The sequence below is a fragment of the Budorcas taxicolor genome, chromosome 7 (assembly GCF_023091745.1).
Source record: "Budorcas taxicolor isolate Tak-1 chromosome 7, Takin1.1, whole genome shotgun sequence".
NCBI lineage: Eukaryota > Metazoa > Chordata > Mammalia > Artiodactyla > Bovidae > Budorcas > Budorcas taxicolor.
In genome coordinates, this window is record NC_068916.1 from 41,093,316 (window position 1) to 41,110,673 (window position 17,358).

Genomic DNA, 17,358 nt, shown 5'->3' on the forward strand with positions numbered 1-17,358 from the left:
CCATCACCAACTCCCGGAGTTCACTCAAACTCAAGTCCATCGAGTCGGTGATGCCATCCAGCCATCTCATCTTCTGTCATCCCCTTCTCCTTCTGCACCAAATACCTCCCAGCATCAGAGTCTTTTCCAATGAGTCAATTCTTCTCATGAGGTGGCCAAAGTATTGGAGTTTCAGGCTCAGCATCAGTCCTTCCACTGAACACCCAGGACTGATCTCCTTTAGAATGAACTGGTTGGATCTCCTTGCAGTCCAAGGGACGCTCAGGAGTCTTCTCCAATGCCACAGTTCAGAAGCATCAATTCTTTGGCACTCATCTTTCCTCACAGTCCAACTCTCACATCCATATATGACCACTGGAAAAACCATAGCCTTGACTAGATGGACCTTTGTTGGGAAAGTAATGTCTCTGCTTTTCAATATGCTATCTAGGTTGGTCATAACTTTCCTCCCAAGGAATAAATGTCTTTTAATTTCATGGCTGCAGTCACCATCTACAGTGATTTTGGAGCCCCCCAAAATAAAGTCTGACACTGTTTCCACTGTTTCCTCATCTATTTGCCATGAAGCGGAGGGGCCAGGTGCCATGATCTTCATTTTCTGAATGTTGAGCTTTAAGCCAACTTTTTCACTCTCGTCTTTCACTTTCATCAAGAGGCTTTTTAGTTCTTCACTTTCTGCCATAAGGGTGGTGTCAGCTGCATATCTGAGGTTATTGATATTTCTCCTGGCAATGTACTCCTTTTCCTATTTGAAACCAGTCTGTTGTTCCATGTCCAGTTCTAACTGTTGCTTCCTGACCTGCATACAGGTTTCTTAAGAGGCAGGTCAGGTGGTTTGGTATTCCCGTCTCTTTCAGAATTTTCCACAGTTTTTTGTGATCCACATAATCAAAAGCTTTGGCATAGTCAATAAAGCAGAAACAGATGTTTTTCTGGAACTCTCTTGCTTTTTCCATGATCCAGCAGATGTTGGCAATTTGATCTCTGGTTCCTCTGCCTTTTCTAAAACCAGCTTGAACATCATGAAGTTCATGGTTTACGTATTGCTGAAGCCTGGATGGAGAATTTTGAGGGTGGTCTAATATTAATACAATCTGACCACTGTTTCTTAAAAAAAAAAAAAAAAGGCAATTAGGACACCTAAAGACACCAGAGGGATTTATACAGAGAGTTGAAAGAGTTGGAGAGATGGTAACCACATGTTAGACAAGGGGAGAGGACTCAGAGGAAATCAGCATTCTTACACCTTGATTTGGGATTGCTACCTTCCAGAACTGAGAAAATAAGTGTCTGTTGTGTAAGTCATCCAGTCTGTGGTAGTTTCTTATGGCAGTGCTAGCAAACTAATACAAGATCAAATGACATAGTGAAGAATTCATTGATGGATTTAACAAAACATGTTCATAACAAATTGTATTGAAATTGTAAACATCACTGAGAAAATTTTAGAATAACTGTTAAGATGGAGAAATATATGACCCTTAATGCTGACTGTACTCAAAATTGTGTTCGTGCCAAGTTCTCTTCATGGATCTAGCTTAAAGTCTATCAAAATTATTCCAAGTAATTTGGAAATTGATAAGCTGATTCAAAAGTTCATATAATGACTTACTTTACTCAGTATGACACTCTCTAGGTCCATCCAAGTTGCAGCAAATGGCATTATTTCATTCTTTATAATGGCTGATTAATATTATATTTCATATATGTACCATATCTTCTTTATCCCTTCCTCTGTCACTGGACATTTAAGTTGCTTTCATGTCTTCAGTTTGGCTCAGGGGCTCAGTTGTGTCCAACTCTTTGTGACCCCATGAACCGCAGCACGCCATGCCTCCCTGTCCATCACCAACTCCTGGAGTCCACCCAAAACCATGTCCATTGTGTCGGTGATGCCATCCAACCATTTCATCCTCTGTTGTCCCCTTCTCTTCCTGCCCTCAATATTTCCCAGGATAGGGTCTCTTCAAATGAGTCAGTTCTTTGCATCAGGTGACCAAAATATTGGAGTTTCAGCTTCAACATCAGTCCTTCTAATAAACACCCAGGACTGATCTCCTTTAGAATGGACTGGTTGGATCTCTTTACAGTCCAAGGGACTCTCAAGAGTCTTATCCAAACCACAGTTCAAAAGCATCAATTCTTCAACACTCAGCTTTCTTTATAGTCCAACTCTCACATCCATACATGATCACTGGAAAAACTATAGCCTAGACTAGATGGACCTTTGCTGGTGAGGTAATGTCTCTGCTTTTGAATATGCTATCTAGGTTGTTCACAACTTTCCTTCCAAGGAGTAAGCGTCTTTTAATTTCATGGCTGCAATCACCATCTACAGTGATTTTGGAGCCCAGAAAAATAAAACCAGCCATTGTTTCCTCTGTTTCCCCATCTATTTCCCATGAAGTGATGGGACCAGATGCCAAGATCTTAATTTTCTGAATGTTGAGCTTTAAGCCAATGTTTTTACTCTCCTCTTTCACTTTCATCAAGAGGCTGTTTTTGTTCCTCTTCACTTTCTGCCATAAGGGTGGTGTCATCTGCATATCTGAGGTTATTGATATTTTCCCCCCCCAATCTTGATTCCAGCTTGTGCTTCTTCCAGCCCAGCGTTTCTCATGATGTACTCTGCATGTAAGTTAAATAAACAGGGTGACAATATACAGCCTTGATGTACTCTTTTTTCTATTTGGAACCAGTCTGTTGCTCCATGTCCAGTTCTAACTGTTGCTTCCTGACCTGCATATAGGTTTCTCAAGAGGCAGGTCAGGTGGTCTGGTATTCCCATCTCTTTCAGAATTTCTCACAGTTTATTGTGATCCACACAGTCAAAGGTTTTGGCATAGTTAATAAAGCAGAATAGATGTTTTTCTGGAACTCTCTTGCTTTTTCCATGATCCAGTGGATGTTGGCAATTTGATCTCTGGTTCCTCTGCCTTTTCTAAAACCAGCTTGACATCTCAAGTTCATGATTCACGTACTGCTAAAGCCTGACTTGGAGAATTCTGAGCATTATTTTACTAGCATGTGAGATGAGTGCAATTGTGTGGTGGTATGAGCATTTTTTGTCATTGCCTTTCTTTGGCACTGTGATGAAAACTGACCTTTTCCAGTCCTGTGGCCACTGCTGAGTTTTCCAAATTTGCTGACTCATTGAGTGCAGTACTTTCAGAACATCTCTTTTAGGAGTTGAAATAGCTCAACTAGAATTCCATCACCTCCACTAGCTTTGTTCGTAGTGATGCTTCCTAAGGCCCACTTGACTTCACATTCCAGAATGTCTGGCTCTAGGTGAGTGATCACAGCATCGTGATTATCTTGGTCGTGAAGATCTTTTTTGTACAGGTCTTCTGTGTATTCTTGCCACCTCTTATTAATATCTTCTGCTTCTGTTAGGTCTCTACCATTTCTGTCCTTTATTGAGCCCATCTTTGCATGGAATGCTCCCTTGGTATCTCTAATTTTCTTGAAGAGATCTCTAGTCTTTCCCATTCTGTTGTTTTCCTCTGTTTCTTTGCATTGTTCGCTGAGGAAGGCTTTCTTATCTCTCCTTGCTATTCTTTGGAACTTGCATTCAAATGGGTATATCTTTCCTTTTCTCCTTTGCTTTTCACTTCCCTTCTTTTCACAGGTATTTGTAAGGCCTCCTTAGACAGCCATTTTACTTTTTTGCATTTCTTTTTCTTGGGGATGGTCTTGATTCCTTCTCCTGTACAATGTCACGAGCCTTTATCCATAGTTCATCAGGCACTCTATCAGATTAGTCTCTTAAATCTATTTCTCACTTCCACTGTATAGTCATTCCATGTTTTGGCTATTGTAAACAGTACTGCAGTGAACACTGAGGTGCATGTATCTTTTCAGATTATCTTTTTCTCTGAATATATGCCCAGGAGTGAGGTTGCAGGGTGATATGGTAGCTCTATTTTCAGTTTTTTGAGGGACCACCATACTGTTTTCCATAGTTGCTGTGGAACCACAATTTAATTCACAATTCACATTCCCAACAGCTGTGTAGGAGGGTTCCCTTCTCTCCACTTCATCTCCAGCATTTATTTGTGGATTTGTTTGTTGTTCGTTGTTGTTCAGTTGCAAAGTCATGTCTGAATCTTTGTGAATCCATGCACTGAAGTCCATAAGGCTTCCCTTTTCTTCATTATATCCTGGAGTTTGTTGAAGCTCATGTCCATTGAGTCAGTGATGACATCCAATTTCTCATCCTCTGCCACCCTCTTCTTTTATCTTCAATCTTTCCCAGAATCCAGGTCTTTTCCAATAAGTTGATCCCTCTTGCCAGGTGGCCAAAGTATTGGAGATTCAGCTTTAGCATCAGTCCTTCCAATGAATATTCAGGGATGATTTCCCTTAGGTTTGACTGGTTGATCTCCTTGCTGTCCAAGGGACTCTCAAGATTCTTCTCCAGCACCACAAATCAGAAGCATCAGTGCTCCAGTCCTCAGCCTTCTTTATGGTCCAACTCTCACATTTGTTCATGGCTACTAGAAAAACCATAGCTTTCACTATGTGGACCTTGTCTTTTAGCAAATGAGAAGTATTGTATGACATGTCTTATATGTGGAACCTAAAAAGAAATGATACAGTTGAACTTATTTTCAAAACAGAAATAGACTCACAGTCTTTGAGAACAAGCTTACGGTTGCCTGGGGGAAGGATAGGGGAAGGGATAGTTGAAGAGTTTGGCATGGGCATGTATGTGCTGCTGTATTTAAAATGAATAATCACTAAGGAGCTAATGTATAGCACATGGAACTGTGCTCAATGCTACGTGGCAACCTGGATGGGAGGGGAGCTTGTGGAATGTATACATGTATTTGTATGTCTGAGTCCCTTCACTGTTCACCTGAAATTATTACATTGTTTGTTAATCAACTATATCCCAATACGAAATAACAAGGTCTTTTTTTTTTTTTTTTTTTGAAGTTTATATGATTAGAGTCCATGGGACTCTCATGATATCAGGAAATTATGAGGATAAATGTATAATCTAAGCAACAACTCCATGGTAAATATGAAAGTTACAACATGAGCTTGTTATTTAACAGAAACAAGATATAGGCAACACAGAGGGTATGTGATCCATGATATCTAGAGAGACCATATCGTGGAGCAAAACAATGAAAAAAGGAAGATAATTTCATGTCTACTCTAGAAGACAAGGATAAGGACAAGGATTAAGACAAGGATAACATTACATGATTAGGCTCTGAAAACATATCCCAGTTTATGACAACAAAGGAGAAGACCCTGCTGAGTTTCATTATGATGCTGTTCCATCAGTTCAGTTCAGTTCAGTCACTCAGTCATGTCCGACTCTTTGCGATCCCATGAATCACAGCACTCCAGGCCTCCCTGTCCATCACCAATTCCCAGAGTTCACTCAGACTCATGTCCATCGAATCAGTGATGCCATCCAGCCATCTCATCCTCTGTCTTCCCCTTCTCCTTCTGCCCCCAATCCCTCCCAGCATCAGAGTCTTTTCCAATAAGTCAACTGTTCGCATGAGGTGGCCAAAGTACTGGAGTTTCAGCTTTAGCATCATTCCTTCCAAAGAAATCCCAGGACTGACCTCCTTCAGAATGGACTGGTTGGATATCCTTGCAGTCCAAAGGACTCTCAAGAGTCTCCTCCAACATCACAGTTCAAAACCATCAATTCTTGGGCGCTCAGCCTTCTTCACAGTCTAACTCTCACATCCATACATGACCACAGGAAAAACCATAGCCTTGACTAGACAGATCTTAGTCGGCAAAGTAATGTCTCTGCTTTTGAATATGCCCTCTAGGTTGGTCATAACTTTTCTTCCAAGGAGTAAGCGTCTTCTAATTTCATGGCTGCAATCACCATCTGCAGTGATTTTGGAGCCCAAAAACTAAAGTCTGACACTGTTTCCACTGTTTCTCCATCTATTTGCCATGAAGTGATGGGACCAGATGCCATGATCTTCGTTTTCTGAATGTGGAGCTTTAAGCCAACTTTTTCACTCTCCTCTTTCACTTTCACCAAGAAGCTTTTGAGTTCCTCTTCACTTTCTGCCATAAGGGTGGTGTCATCTGCATATCTGAGGTTATTGATATTTCTCCTGGCAATCTTGATTCCAGCTTGTGTTTCTCCCAGTCCAGCATTTCTCATGATGTACTCTGCATATAACTTAAATAAACAGGGTGACAATATATAGCCTTGATGTACTCCTTTTCCTGTTTGGAACCACTCTGTTGTTCCATGTCCCATTCTAACTGTTGCTTCCTGACCTGCATATAGGTTTCTCAAGAGGCAGGTCAGGTGGTCTGGTATTCCCATCTCCTTCAGAATTTTCCACAGTTTCTTGTGATCCACACAGTAAGAGGCTTTGGCATAGTCAATAAAGCAGAAATAGATGTTTTTCTGGAACTGTCTTGCTTTTTCCATGATCCAGCGGATGTTGGCAATTTGATTTCTGGTTCCTCTACCTTTTCTAAAACCAGCTTGAACATCAGGAAGTTCATGGTTCACGTATTGCTGAAGCCTTGCTTGGAGAATTTTGAGCATGACTTTACTAGCGTGTGAGATGAGTGCAATTGTGTGGTAGTTTGAGCATTCTTTGGCATTGCCTTTCTTTGGGATTGGAATGAAAACTGACCACAACTCTTATATGTTCATTGACATCCCTTGAGAACTGCCACAGATGTCAAGAATTAAGAGCTCTTGGGACATTTTTGCCCTGACATGGTTGGGCATTACTGAGAGTCTGAAGAATAGTTATCCTCAATGGAGATTGACTTATATCAAGAGAGACAGTAGAGCAAAGATCAATCGGCCATTTAGTATCTCAGGAGCTTAAACAAAAACTATGTTACTGATCCCTAAGTTAGAGGACAATGTCCTAGTGTCCTTCTCCATTGAAATTGAGCTGAGATTACTAGACTTAATTTGAAGATTATTGGACACAGAGTTAAATTTAAATTTTTTCATGCTTTAGAAGCAAATGAATGGCAGAGTGTGTATATATATATATACATATATAAATATATATGTATATATAAATATATATACATATATATACATACATAAATATATTTATATATGTATATATATATGTATATATAAATAAAGGGTTGCTGGAGAGTTTATTTTAATGAGACCCATGACCAAGACAGTGGCATCAACTCTAAGATCTGAGGTGAGTGTTAAAGTTAGGGTCTCCAAGGCTTTAGAATCTAAGAAATAGTACAGCTTAAACATCCTGGGAGAAGCCCATGTATTTTATGAAGTTCCACTTGTAACTTCTTTAAAAGCTTTGTCCGTTATTGGGAAAAGAAATGCCTGAGACATAGGACATCAAGAACACTTTTTTCCCCTAGTAGTTGGAGACAGCATAAAGGGAACAATGCTGACATAAACAGGACAGAGACGTTCAATCAAAACCATTGTGAGTTGGAAGGTCATGGCGGGGATTTGAAATGGGAATGTGGAGGTTTATGGGAAAACTATTTGCAGTTCTGATGCTTCCTATAACTTGAAAACACGTACTTTATTTTGAACAAAACCTGTGGATTGAAGAAAATCCCCAAATTACTTAGCTTTTTCAGTTTCACTTTCTTCTTCATTAAAATTATTTTGAAATCTAAAAACATGTGGGAAAACACTCTCATCAGTATTTTTCTGTAAATGCTATTCTTCATATTGGCCATACTTTATAATTAAAACATTATCAGGACTATAAGATGCTGTACAAATAATTTTCTGCCTATTTTCCTCTTTTTTGCATTCTCGGTATCTTGTCTCCTACTCCTGTCCAAAGTGACAGATTTGTTGTTATTATAATACATAAATAGGGCATAGATGTATAATTTAGATTTTATTTATTTCAGAGCTCCCGTGTGTGCGCTCGGTTGTGTCTGACTCTTTTGCACCCCCACCAGGCTCCTCTGTCCATGAGATTTCCCAGGCAAGAATTCTGGAGAGGGTTTCCATTTCCTTCTCCAGGGGGATCTTCCTGACCCAGGGGCTGAATCCATGTTTCCTGTGTCTCCTGTACTGGCAGGTGAATTCTTTTTCACTAGTACCACCTGCCAAAACCCAGATCTCCCTTAGATACTTCCTTGTTTTAGGCCACTTCATGCACTATAAACCGTTTGTAAATTTTTGGTCAGTTGGGACACAGCTTGTAGACTTTTTTCAATTATGTACAATTACTGTGGACAAGTATATCAATATGATAGGTTAAAGGTTTATTGTTATCAACGTTATCTGTAGAATAAATGACACAGTAATCCAAGATAAAAATAAACCTGAAGGGAGAAAAGTTCATTATCAAAGTCAAGCATTGTGGGAATGAGAGAAACACAAAAGAACACTTTCTAGTTAGTTTATCCTGGTCATTCCAGAAGCACACACACTGAGCAGAAACTGTAATTTCTGCTTTACTACCTTGAAATTAGTTCTTGGGGCTGCAGGCAATGTTTTCCACTCCTTAACAGGTGAAACATAAACCAGCACTGTCCTTAAACTTGACGAACCTGACCTAGCTCATAAGTTATAAATTGAGTTAGATTCTTCAGTTGTGTCCTGAAAGTAGGACAAGAACTGTTTGTTTATAAAACAGCATGAAATTGACATTTCTCATATCTTTTGGACTTGAAATCAATAATTTTACCCTCCAGAAAATGACCTAGTCTGGAATAGATGAACCCTATGAAGGTGAAGAATATTAGAAATGATTGAGGAAAACTCCATATATCTTTGCCAACTCTCTCAGAGACAAAACAAAAGTATATTAAAATGGTCTTTTAGCATGTACGAGATAACTGTTACAGACTTCTCATTATGTTACAAATGGAAAATTGCTCTTATTCCTCATTCTTCTATACCCTACAATGTTCTTTATTATCTCACAATAGTCTGATGCTCTATTTCCCTCCTAATCATCCATTTATTTTACTTTTCCTCTTTTTTACTTCCACCTTTTTTCTTTTTTTTCTTTACAATTCTTAATTTCTACCTGTATATTTGCATTTCTGATGTAGTTTGTATAATACTCAAGATCAATAATTGCATGTACCACTGCTCAGCATAAATGACTGCATGTTTTCTTTAAGCTTTAATTCCAAACATGGAAAGAATGTGGAATTTAGTTGTCTCTTAATTTCATTTCACCCAGTTTCCTATCCTGCCACTCTGATATTTAATTTTTTCTTATAATTCACCAAGGGTGTTCTAATACACAAAGCTAAGATTAGGCTTTTAGTGTCTATAGGATAATCTCTGAAATGCATTATGCTGTTTCCTCCTTTACTTGAAATTCTCTCTCTCTTTACATATTGATTTCCATAGCCATTTTTATTTGATCATCTACTCCCTTACAATATTTTTATATCTGTTTTTATCACTCTCTTCCTTTTCCTCTCATCACTAAAATTTTGCCCAAAGTTTTGGTGGTCCCCCCTCCAGATTTTCTATGTGTCATAAAAGTTACATGCATCTTTATTCATAAAGTGCTGGAGGCTGGAACTGATCCTTGGAAAATAAGTGGATCCTGAAAATTAATAGAAAATACATGCAAACATATGTCACTATACTTGAAATACTGAGGACTTGTTTTCTTGATATCTGTGAAACTCTAGACTGACTTACAAAACATACCTTCTGGAAAGTGGTGTGACGAACATGTAAAGTGTGTGTTTGTGTGTGTGTGTGTGTTGTAATATGGTGCATATGATGTGCATGTATGCATGCACTGTGTATGGTGTCTGTATATGTTGTGGGGTGTGTATATGTATTTGACAGGTTTCTTAGATGTCCTGGCTGGTTCTTCATCATTAACTTAACCTCCTAAATTTAAATTATATTTTGGTTCACTTTTTCAACACCTTTTGTCCTCTCTCTTTTATACTACTCCCCCTACTTTTAATCAAAAGAAAAATAAATCCAATGCCTACTTTTTCTATGAGATGTTCTTTCCTATGCTATTTATTCAATTTTCTGCTATTAACACATTTTTAAAAAGTTTTTAAAATGAAATACAAAACCATAGTATTCAATAAAATAAAATCTTATTACAAGAGATCTTCATAAAGAGGGATTTCCTTGTCCAAAATGCATAAAAGTGAGAGAAACTTCCATGTTGTCTGTTAGAAATTTTAAATGACTTGACATTTATATGAACATATTTTTCTGTTAAAATATAGCTATTTATTTTCCCAATAATACAGTTTAGGATTAGATGGCTTCAGACCATTTTTACAATAAGATAAGACTAGAGAATATGAGCATTTTTGGCTTTAAATTTAATCATGTTAAACAATAGGAAGATTTTATCTTGAAGTGTTAACAATTATGATTTATTATAAAAATATCAATAATGATCATGAAACCAGAATGCATGGCTTTCAGATGTTAAAATATATATTGGTCTTCCTAAGTAAAAATATGTCCACATTTTGAGAGGAAAACAGCAGTGTCAGATCATATGTACATGTTTTAGTTTGCACTTTTCAGAATTAAAGATTAAGAAGAGATCAACAAAGTGAAACTTGCCAAACGTTGAGAAACCATTACATTGAAAGGTGCAGAAACAACGTAAAGAAAATCAACAGAAAAACTGAGCTTAATTTTTCAGGTTGAGAGAAGGAACATCAATATGGGCACAAGATTGTGCTTTGCTTAATCATGTCTGACTCATTGCAGTCCCACAGACTGTAGCTCGCAAGGCTCCTCTGTCCATGGGGATTCTCCAGGTAATAATACTGGAGTGGGTTGCCAAGCCCTCTTCCAGGGGATCTTCCCAACCCAGGGATTGAACCCAGGTCTCCCGCATTGCAGGTAGATTCCTTACCATCTGAACCACCAGGGGAGCCCAAGAGTACCTTCGAATCTAACTCAATGTCACTTGGAGAATGAATAATTTCTGTTTTGTTTCCATTGCAAAAACACTGTTTTGGCACTAGGATGCTCAGATAATGAAGGCACTGAAATTAAACTGAATGAGAGACTTTCTGTAAGTAGAAAATTCTCAGTGGGTTAATGATCATGAATTCCCACTTCATTTAGCTTTAAAAAAAAATTCTATAGCAGAGTTACATGGTATATAAATACAACAGTTGGGGACATAAGCAATAGAGATGGACTCAGGACCAGGGATTCCATAGAAGTCTGAGAGAAAGGAATGCATGATTAAGATGGTTGAGTAAAGAAAGAATCCTTGAGGTTTTTGTAGTTAGTATCTAGTCAGAGCCTTATGTATAGAAAGTTGTGTCTTATGTACAGAGGATAGATAGATTATTATTTTTCTTAAATTAGTGATCAATAAAAAACATAAATACTGCGAAAGAAAATAGGCTCAAGGGGAAGTAAAGAAATTGCTGTTGAAGTGACACTAAAGTAAAATCAGAGACTCTAAAGTTAAAAATGATCTGAGAGAAGAAAATGTAACCACAGACCTTCCTCATGTTGGAGTGTATGAGTAATTTGGATGATAAACCCTGTTTGTCTTTAAAATAGGAAGACAATCTTCTTTTCTCATTAGATGCAATCAACATCTCTAATGTTAGTTCTTCAGATTAATTAACTATTTCCTTATATAGTAGGCTATATATCTGGCTTATAGACTTAAGTTGTTCTCTTTTCATAAAAAAATGGCACCATACATTTGTAAACCATTTTGTTAGAATTACCTGATTAGCTTTCTAATTTCTTTGTGCTATAGTAGATATTTTCACTAAAAGGAAAATAAATCATAGTATGAAATGTTCACCAAATAATTATTTTTTAACAAAAAGATGGAGTACAAACTTAGTGTCCTTTGATAGGAATTGAATAATAAAATAGAATATCACCTCATAATAATGATTTTAACAGATTTCAGTATACAATCAGCAGAAAAACCCACACCAAAATCACATTAACCAGGATAATATTTATGCACAAAAATGTCCAAGGTCTTCAATAATTATCACACTGTCAATTCTTAAATTCCCATTAGAAGTAAACTTAGTCAAAAGGAATTTTAAGTAATTAGAGAGAGAAGTAAAAGGGAAATTTAGTCTTTCACAATGAATTTAGGTTAAGTTATATTGAGTGCGGGTGGCTGCGATGATGCACAGAGTGCGGCCGAGAGGAGCTACCCCATGTCTGAGGTTAGGGGCAGAAGCTGGGAGGACCCCATGCTCAAGGGGCAGCAGCCAAGAGGAGCTACCCCACGTCCGAGGCCAGGGGCAGCAGTCGGGAGGAGCAACCCCATGTCCAAGGAGCGGTGGCTGCGCAGGCTCAGGAGGGCCTAGAGGAGCTATTCCACGTTCAAGGTCAGGAGGAGCAGTGGTGAGGAGATACCCCTCATCCAATGTAAGAAGCAGTGGCTGCACTTTGCTGGAGCAGCCGTGAAGAGATACCCCACACCAGGGTAAGAGAAACTCAAATAAGACAGTAGGTATTGCAAGAGGACATCAGAGAGCAGACACACTGAAACCATAATCACAGAAAACTAGTCAATCTGGTCACACTAGGACCACAGCCATGTTTAACTCACTGAAACTAAGCCATGCCCTGTGTGGTCATCCAAGACAGGCGGGTCATGGTGGAGAGGTCTGACAGAATGTGGTCCACTGGAGTAGGGAATGGCAAACAACTTCAGTATTCTTGCTTTGAGAACACCATGAGAAGTATGAAAAGGCAAAATGATAGGGTACTGAAAGAGGAACTCTCCAGGTCAGTAGGTGCCCAATATGCTACTGGAGATCAGTGGAAAAATAACTCTAGAAAGAATGAAGGGATGGAGCCAAAGCAGAAATAATGAAGGGATGGAGCCAAACCAAAAACAATCCCCAGGTGTGGATGGGACTGGTGATAGAAGCAAGGTACAACGCTGTAAAGAGCAATATTGCATAGGAACCTGGAATGTCAGGTCCATGAATCAAGGCAAATTGGATGTGGCCAAACAGGAGATGGCAACAGTGAACGTTGATGTTTTAGGAAGGGCCAAACTAAAATGGACCGGAATGGGTGAATGTAACTCAGATGACCATTATATCTACTACTGCGGGCAGGAATCCCTCAGAAGAAATGGAGTAGCCACCATGGTCAACAAGAGTCTGAAATGCAGTAATTGGATGAATCTCAAAAATGACAGAATGATCTCTGTTCGTCTCCAAGGCAAACCATTCAATATCACAGTTATCCAAGTCTATGCCTTGACCAATAATGCTGAAGAAGCTGAAGTTGAACGGTTCTAAGAGGACCTACAAGACCTTTTAGAACTAACACCCAAAAAAAAGATGTCCTTTTCATTATAGGGGACTGGAATGCAAAGTAGGAAGTCAAGAAACACCTGGAGTAACAGGAAATTTGGCCTTGGAATATGGAATGAAGCATGGCAAAGACTAATAGAGTTTTGCCAAGAAACTGCTCTGGTCATAGCAAACACCCTCTTCCAACAACACAAGAGAAGACCCTACACATGGACATCACCAGATGGTCAAAACCGAAATCAGATTATGTTCTTGGCAGCCAAAGATGGAGAAGCTCTATACAGTCAACAAAAACAAGACCAGGAGCTGATTGTGGTTCAGATCATGAACTCCTTATTGGCAAATTCAGACTTAAATTGAAGAAAGTAGGGAAAACGACTCGACCATTCAGGTATGACCTAAATCAAATCCCTTATGATTATATAGTGGAAGTGAGAAATAGATTTAAGGCACTATATCTGATAGATAGAGTGCCTGATGAACTATGGACTGAGGTTCATGACATTGTACAGGAGACAGGGATCAAGACCATCCCCATGGAAAAGAAATGCAAAAAAGCAAAACAGCTGTCTGAGGAGGCCTTACAAATAGCTGTGAAAAGATGAGAAGTGAAAAGCAAAGGAGAAAAGGAAAGATATAAGCATCTGAATGCAAAGTTCCAAAGAATAGCAAGAAGAGATAAGAAAGCCTTCCTCAGCGATCAATGCAAAGAAATAGAGGAAAACAACAGAATGGGAAAGACTAGAGATATCTTCAAGAAAATTAGAGACACCAAGGGAGCATTTCATGCAAAGATGGGCTCAATAAAGGACAGAAATGGTATGGACCTCACAGAAGCAGAAGATATTAAGAAGAGGTGGCAAGAATACACAGAAGAACTGTACAGAAAAGATCTTCATGACCCAGATAATCACGATGGTGTGATCACTCACCTAAAACCAGACATCCTGGAATGTGAAATCAAGTGGGCCTTAGAAAGCATCACTACGAACAAAGCTAGTGGAGGTGATGGCATTCCAGTTGAGCTCTTTCAACTCCTGAAAGATGATGCTGTGAGAGTGCTGCACTCAATATGCCAGCAAATTTGGAAAACTCAGCAGTGGCCACAGGACTGGAAAAGGTCAGTTTTCATTCCAATCCCAAAGAAAGGCAATGCCAAAGAATGCTCAAAGTACCGCACAATAGCACTCATCTCACACACTAGTAAAGTCATGCCCAAAATTCTCCAAGCCAGGCTTCAGCAATACATGAACTGTGAACTTCCAGATGTTCAAGCTGGTTTTGGAAAAGGTAGAGGAACCAGAGATCAAATTGCCAACATCTGCTGGATCATGGAAAAAGCAAGCGTTCCAGAAAAACATTTATTTCTGCTTTATTGACTATGCCAAAACCTTTGACTGTGTGGATCACAAGAAACTGTGGGAAATTCTGAAAGAGATGGGAATACCAGGCCACTTGACTTGCCTCTTGAGAAACCTATATGCAGGTCAGGAAGCAACAGTTAGAACTGGACATGGAACAACAGACAGGTTCCAAATGGGAAAAGGAGTACATCAAGGCTGTATGTTGTCAGCCTGCTTATTTAACTTACATGCAGAGTACATCATGAGAAGCACTGAACCTGAAGAAGCACAAGCTGAAATCAAGATTGCTGGGAGAAATATCAATAACCTCAGATATGCAGATAACACCACCTTTATGGCAGAAAGTGAAGAGGAACTCAAAAGCCTCTTGATGAAAGTGAAAGGGGAGAGTGAAAAAGTTGGCTTAAAGCTCAACATTCAGAAAACGAAGATCATGGCATCTGGTCCCATCACTTCATGGCAAATAGATGGGGAAACAGTGAAAACAGTGTCAGACTTTATTTTTTTGGGCTCCAAAATCACTGCAGATGGTGATCGCAGCCATGAAATTAAAAGACGCTTACTCCTTGGAAGAAAAGTTATGACCAACCTAGAGGGCATATTCAAAAGCAGAGACATTACTTTGCCAACAAAGGTCCGTCTAGTTAAGGCTATGGTTTTTCCAGTGGTCATGTATGGATGTTAGATTTGGACTGTAAAGAAAGCTGAGTGCGAAGAATTGATGCTTTTGAACTGTGGTGTAGGAGAAGACTCTTGAGAGTCCCTTGGACTGCAAGGAGTTCCAGCCAGTCCATTCTGAAGATCAGCCCTGGGATTTCTTTGGAAGGAATGATGAAACTGAAACTAATGATGAAACTAAACTGAAAGTCCAGTACTTTGGCCACCTCATGTGAAGAGTTGACTCATTGGAAAAGACTCTGATGTTGGGAGGGATTTGGGGCAGGAGGAGAAGGGGACGACAGAGGATAAGATGGTTGGATGGTATCACTGACTCGATGGACGTGAGTTTGAGTGAACTCCGGGAGTTGGTGATGGACATGGAGGCCTGGCGTGCTGCGATTCATGGGGTGGCAAAGAGTCGGACACGACTGAGCAACTGGACTGACTGACTGATATTGAACTGTGCTGGCCATACTAAGTCGCTTCAAGTGTGTCTGACTCTATGCGACCCTATGAACTGTAGCCCGCAAGGCTCCTTGGTCCATGGGTTTCTGCAGGCAAGAATACTGGAGTGATTAGCCTTTCCCTTCTCCAACGGAGCTTCCAGACCCAGGGTTTGAACCAGCATGTCTTACATCTTACCTGCATTGTCTTTATCACTAGTGCCACTGTGAAACCCCATATTGAATTGTAATACTGATAATTTTATACCTAAGCCAGCTATAATTATGACTATGAATGTGGTACTTAAAAACTTTCTGTTTAGCACATAATGTTAAAGAATATATATTTCAAAAATAAAGAAACAACAGACATTTCATGTTATATTAATATAATTTTTCTTTATTTTTAGGTGGCTTATACTTTTAAAATATGATGAATCAAACACTGACAATGGAATTCATGCTTGTGAGATTTACTCAGAATCAGATGCTACTGAGGCTGCAGGCTGGGGTCTTCTCACTGATCTACCTAGTATCTATGTTGGAGAATTTAATTATTATCTCCCTCACAATTCTTTCCCAACACCTCCACACACCAGTGTAGTTTTTCCTCAGGCATTTGTCCTTTTTAGATCTGTGCCTTATTTCTACCACTGTCCCCAAATTTATTTTCAGCTGCATCACCTTTACTGAATCCATCTCTTACCTGGAATGCATGTTACAGCTTTTCTTGTTAGTACTAATGGCTGGGTCAGAGACTGGTATCCTCAGTGTGATGTCCTATGACTGCTATGTTGCCATCTGTTGCCCTCTACATTATGAGGCTGTCATGATCAAAAGGACCTGTGTCCAGTTGATGGCTGTGTCCTGGTTCAATGGTGGATCCTTGGGAATACTGTACTCCACTAGGACATTCTCTTTGAATTTTTGTGGGTCCAATAAGATACATCAGTTCTTTTGTGATGTTCTTGCCTTACTAAAACTCACTTGTTCTCAAGAACAATCAACTATTACTGTCAGCATGCCCATTGGGGTCTGTTATGCATTTTCATGTTTAGTTTGCATTGTGCTCTCCTATGTGTATATTTTTTCCACTGTGTTGCGGATCCGAACCAGAGTGAACCAGTCCGAAGCCTTTGCTACCTGCCTGCCTCACCTCATTGTTGTGAGTGCATTCCTTTTAATGGGTGCTGTTGCTTATTTAAAGCCACCATCCAACAATCCTTCTCTTCTAGACTTGCTGGTGTCTGTGTTCTATTCTGTGGTACCCCCAATCTTGAACCCTGTTATCTATTGTCTGAGGAATAAGGACATTAAATCAGCTCTAGTAAAGTCCTGTGGAATGTTAGAAGCAGTGGAGTAATGAAAAGAAGATTAAAGCTGAAGTTAGGAAGTAGGATTTTCTTTTTTTTCTGCTATTAACAAGCTGTTCAAATTATTTCTATTAGAGAATTCTGATCAATAAAGGATAAGATATTCATAATTTTCCACAAATGTACACTGCTGCTGCTGGTGCTAAGTCACTTCAGTTGTATCCAACTCTTAGCGACCCCATGGACTGCAGCCCACCAGGCTCCTCCGTCCATGGGATTCTCCAGGCAAGAATACTGGAATGGGTTGCCATTCCCTTCTCCAGGATCTAATATAGAAGC

The 17,358-nt window shown here is 39.3% G+C and overlaps 1 protein-coding gene across 1 annotated transcript; it reads left to right on the top strand.

Moving 5' to 3' along the window:
• Positions 1-16,136: 16,136 nt before the first annotated feature.
• LOC128050987 (olfactory receptor 14K1-like) lies at positions 16,137-17,128 on the top strand. Its single transcript, XM_052643497.1, is given in 2 exon segments — positions 16,137-17,028; positions 17,031-17,128. Coding segments are annotated over 2 exon segments (990 nt in total).
• Positions 17,129-17,358: the final 230 nt, after the last annotated feature.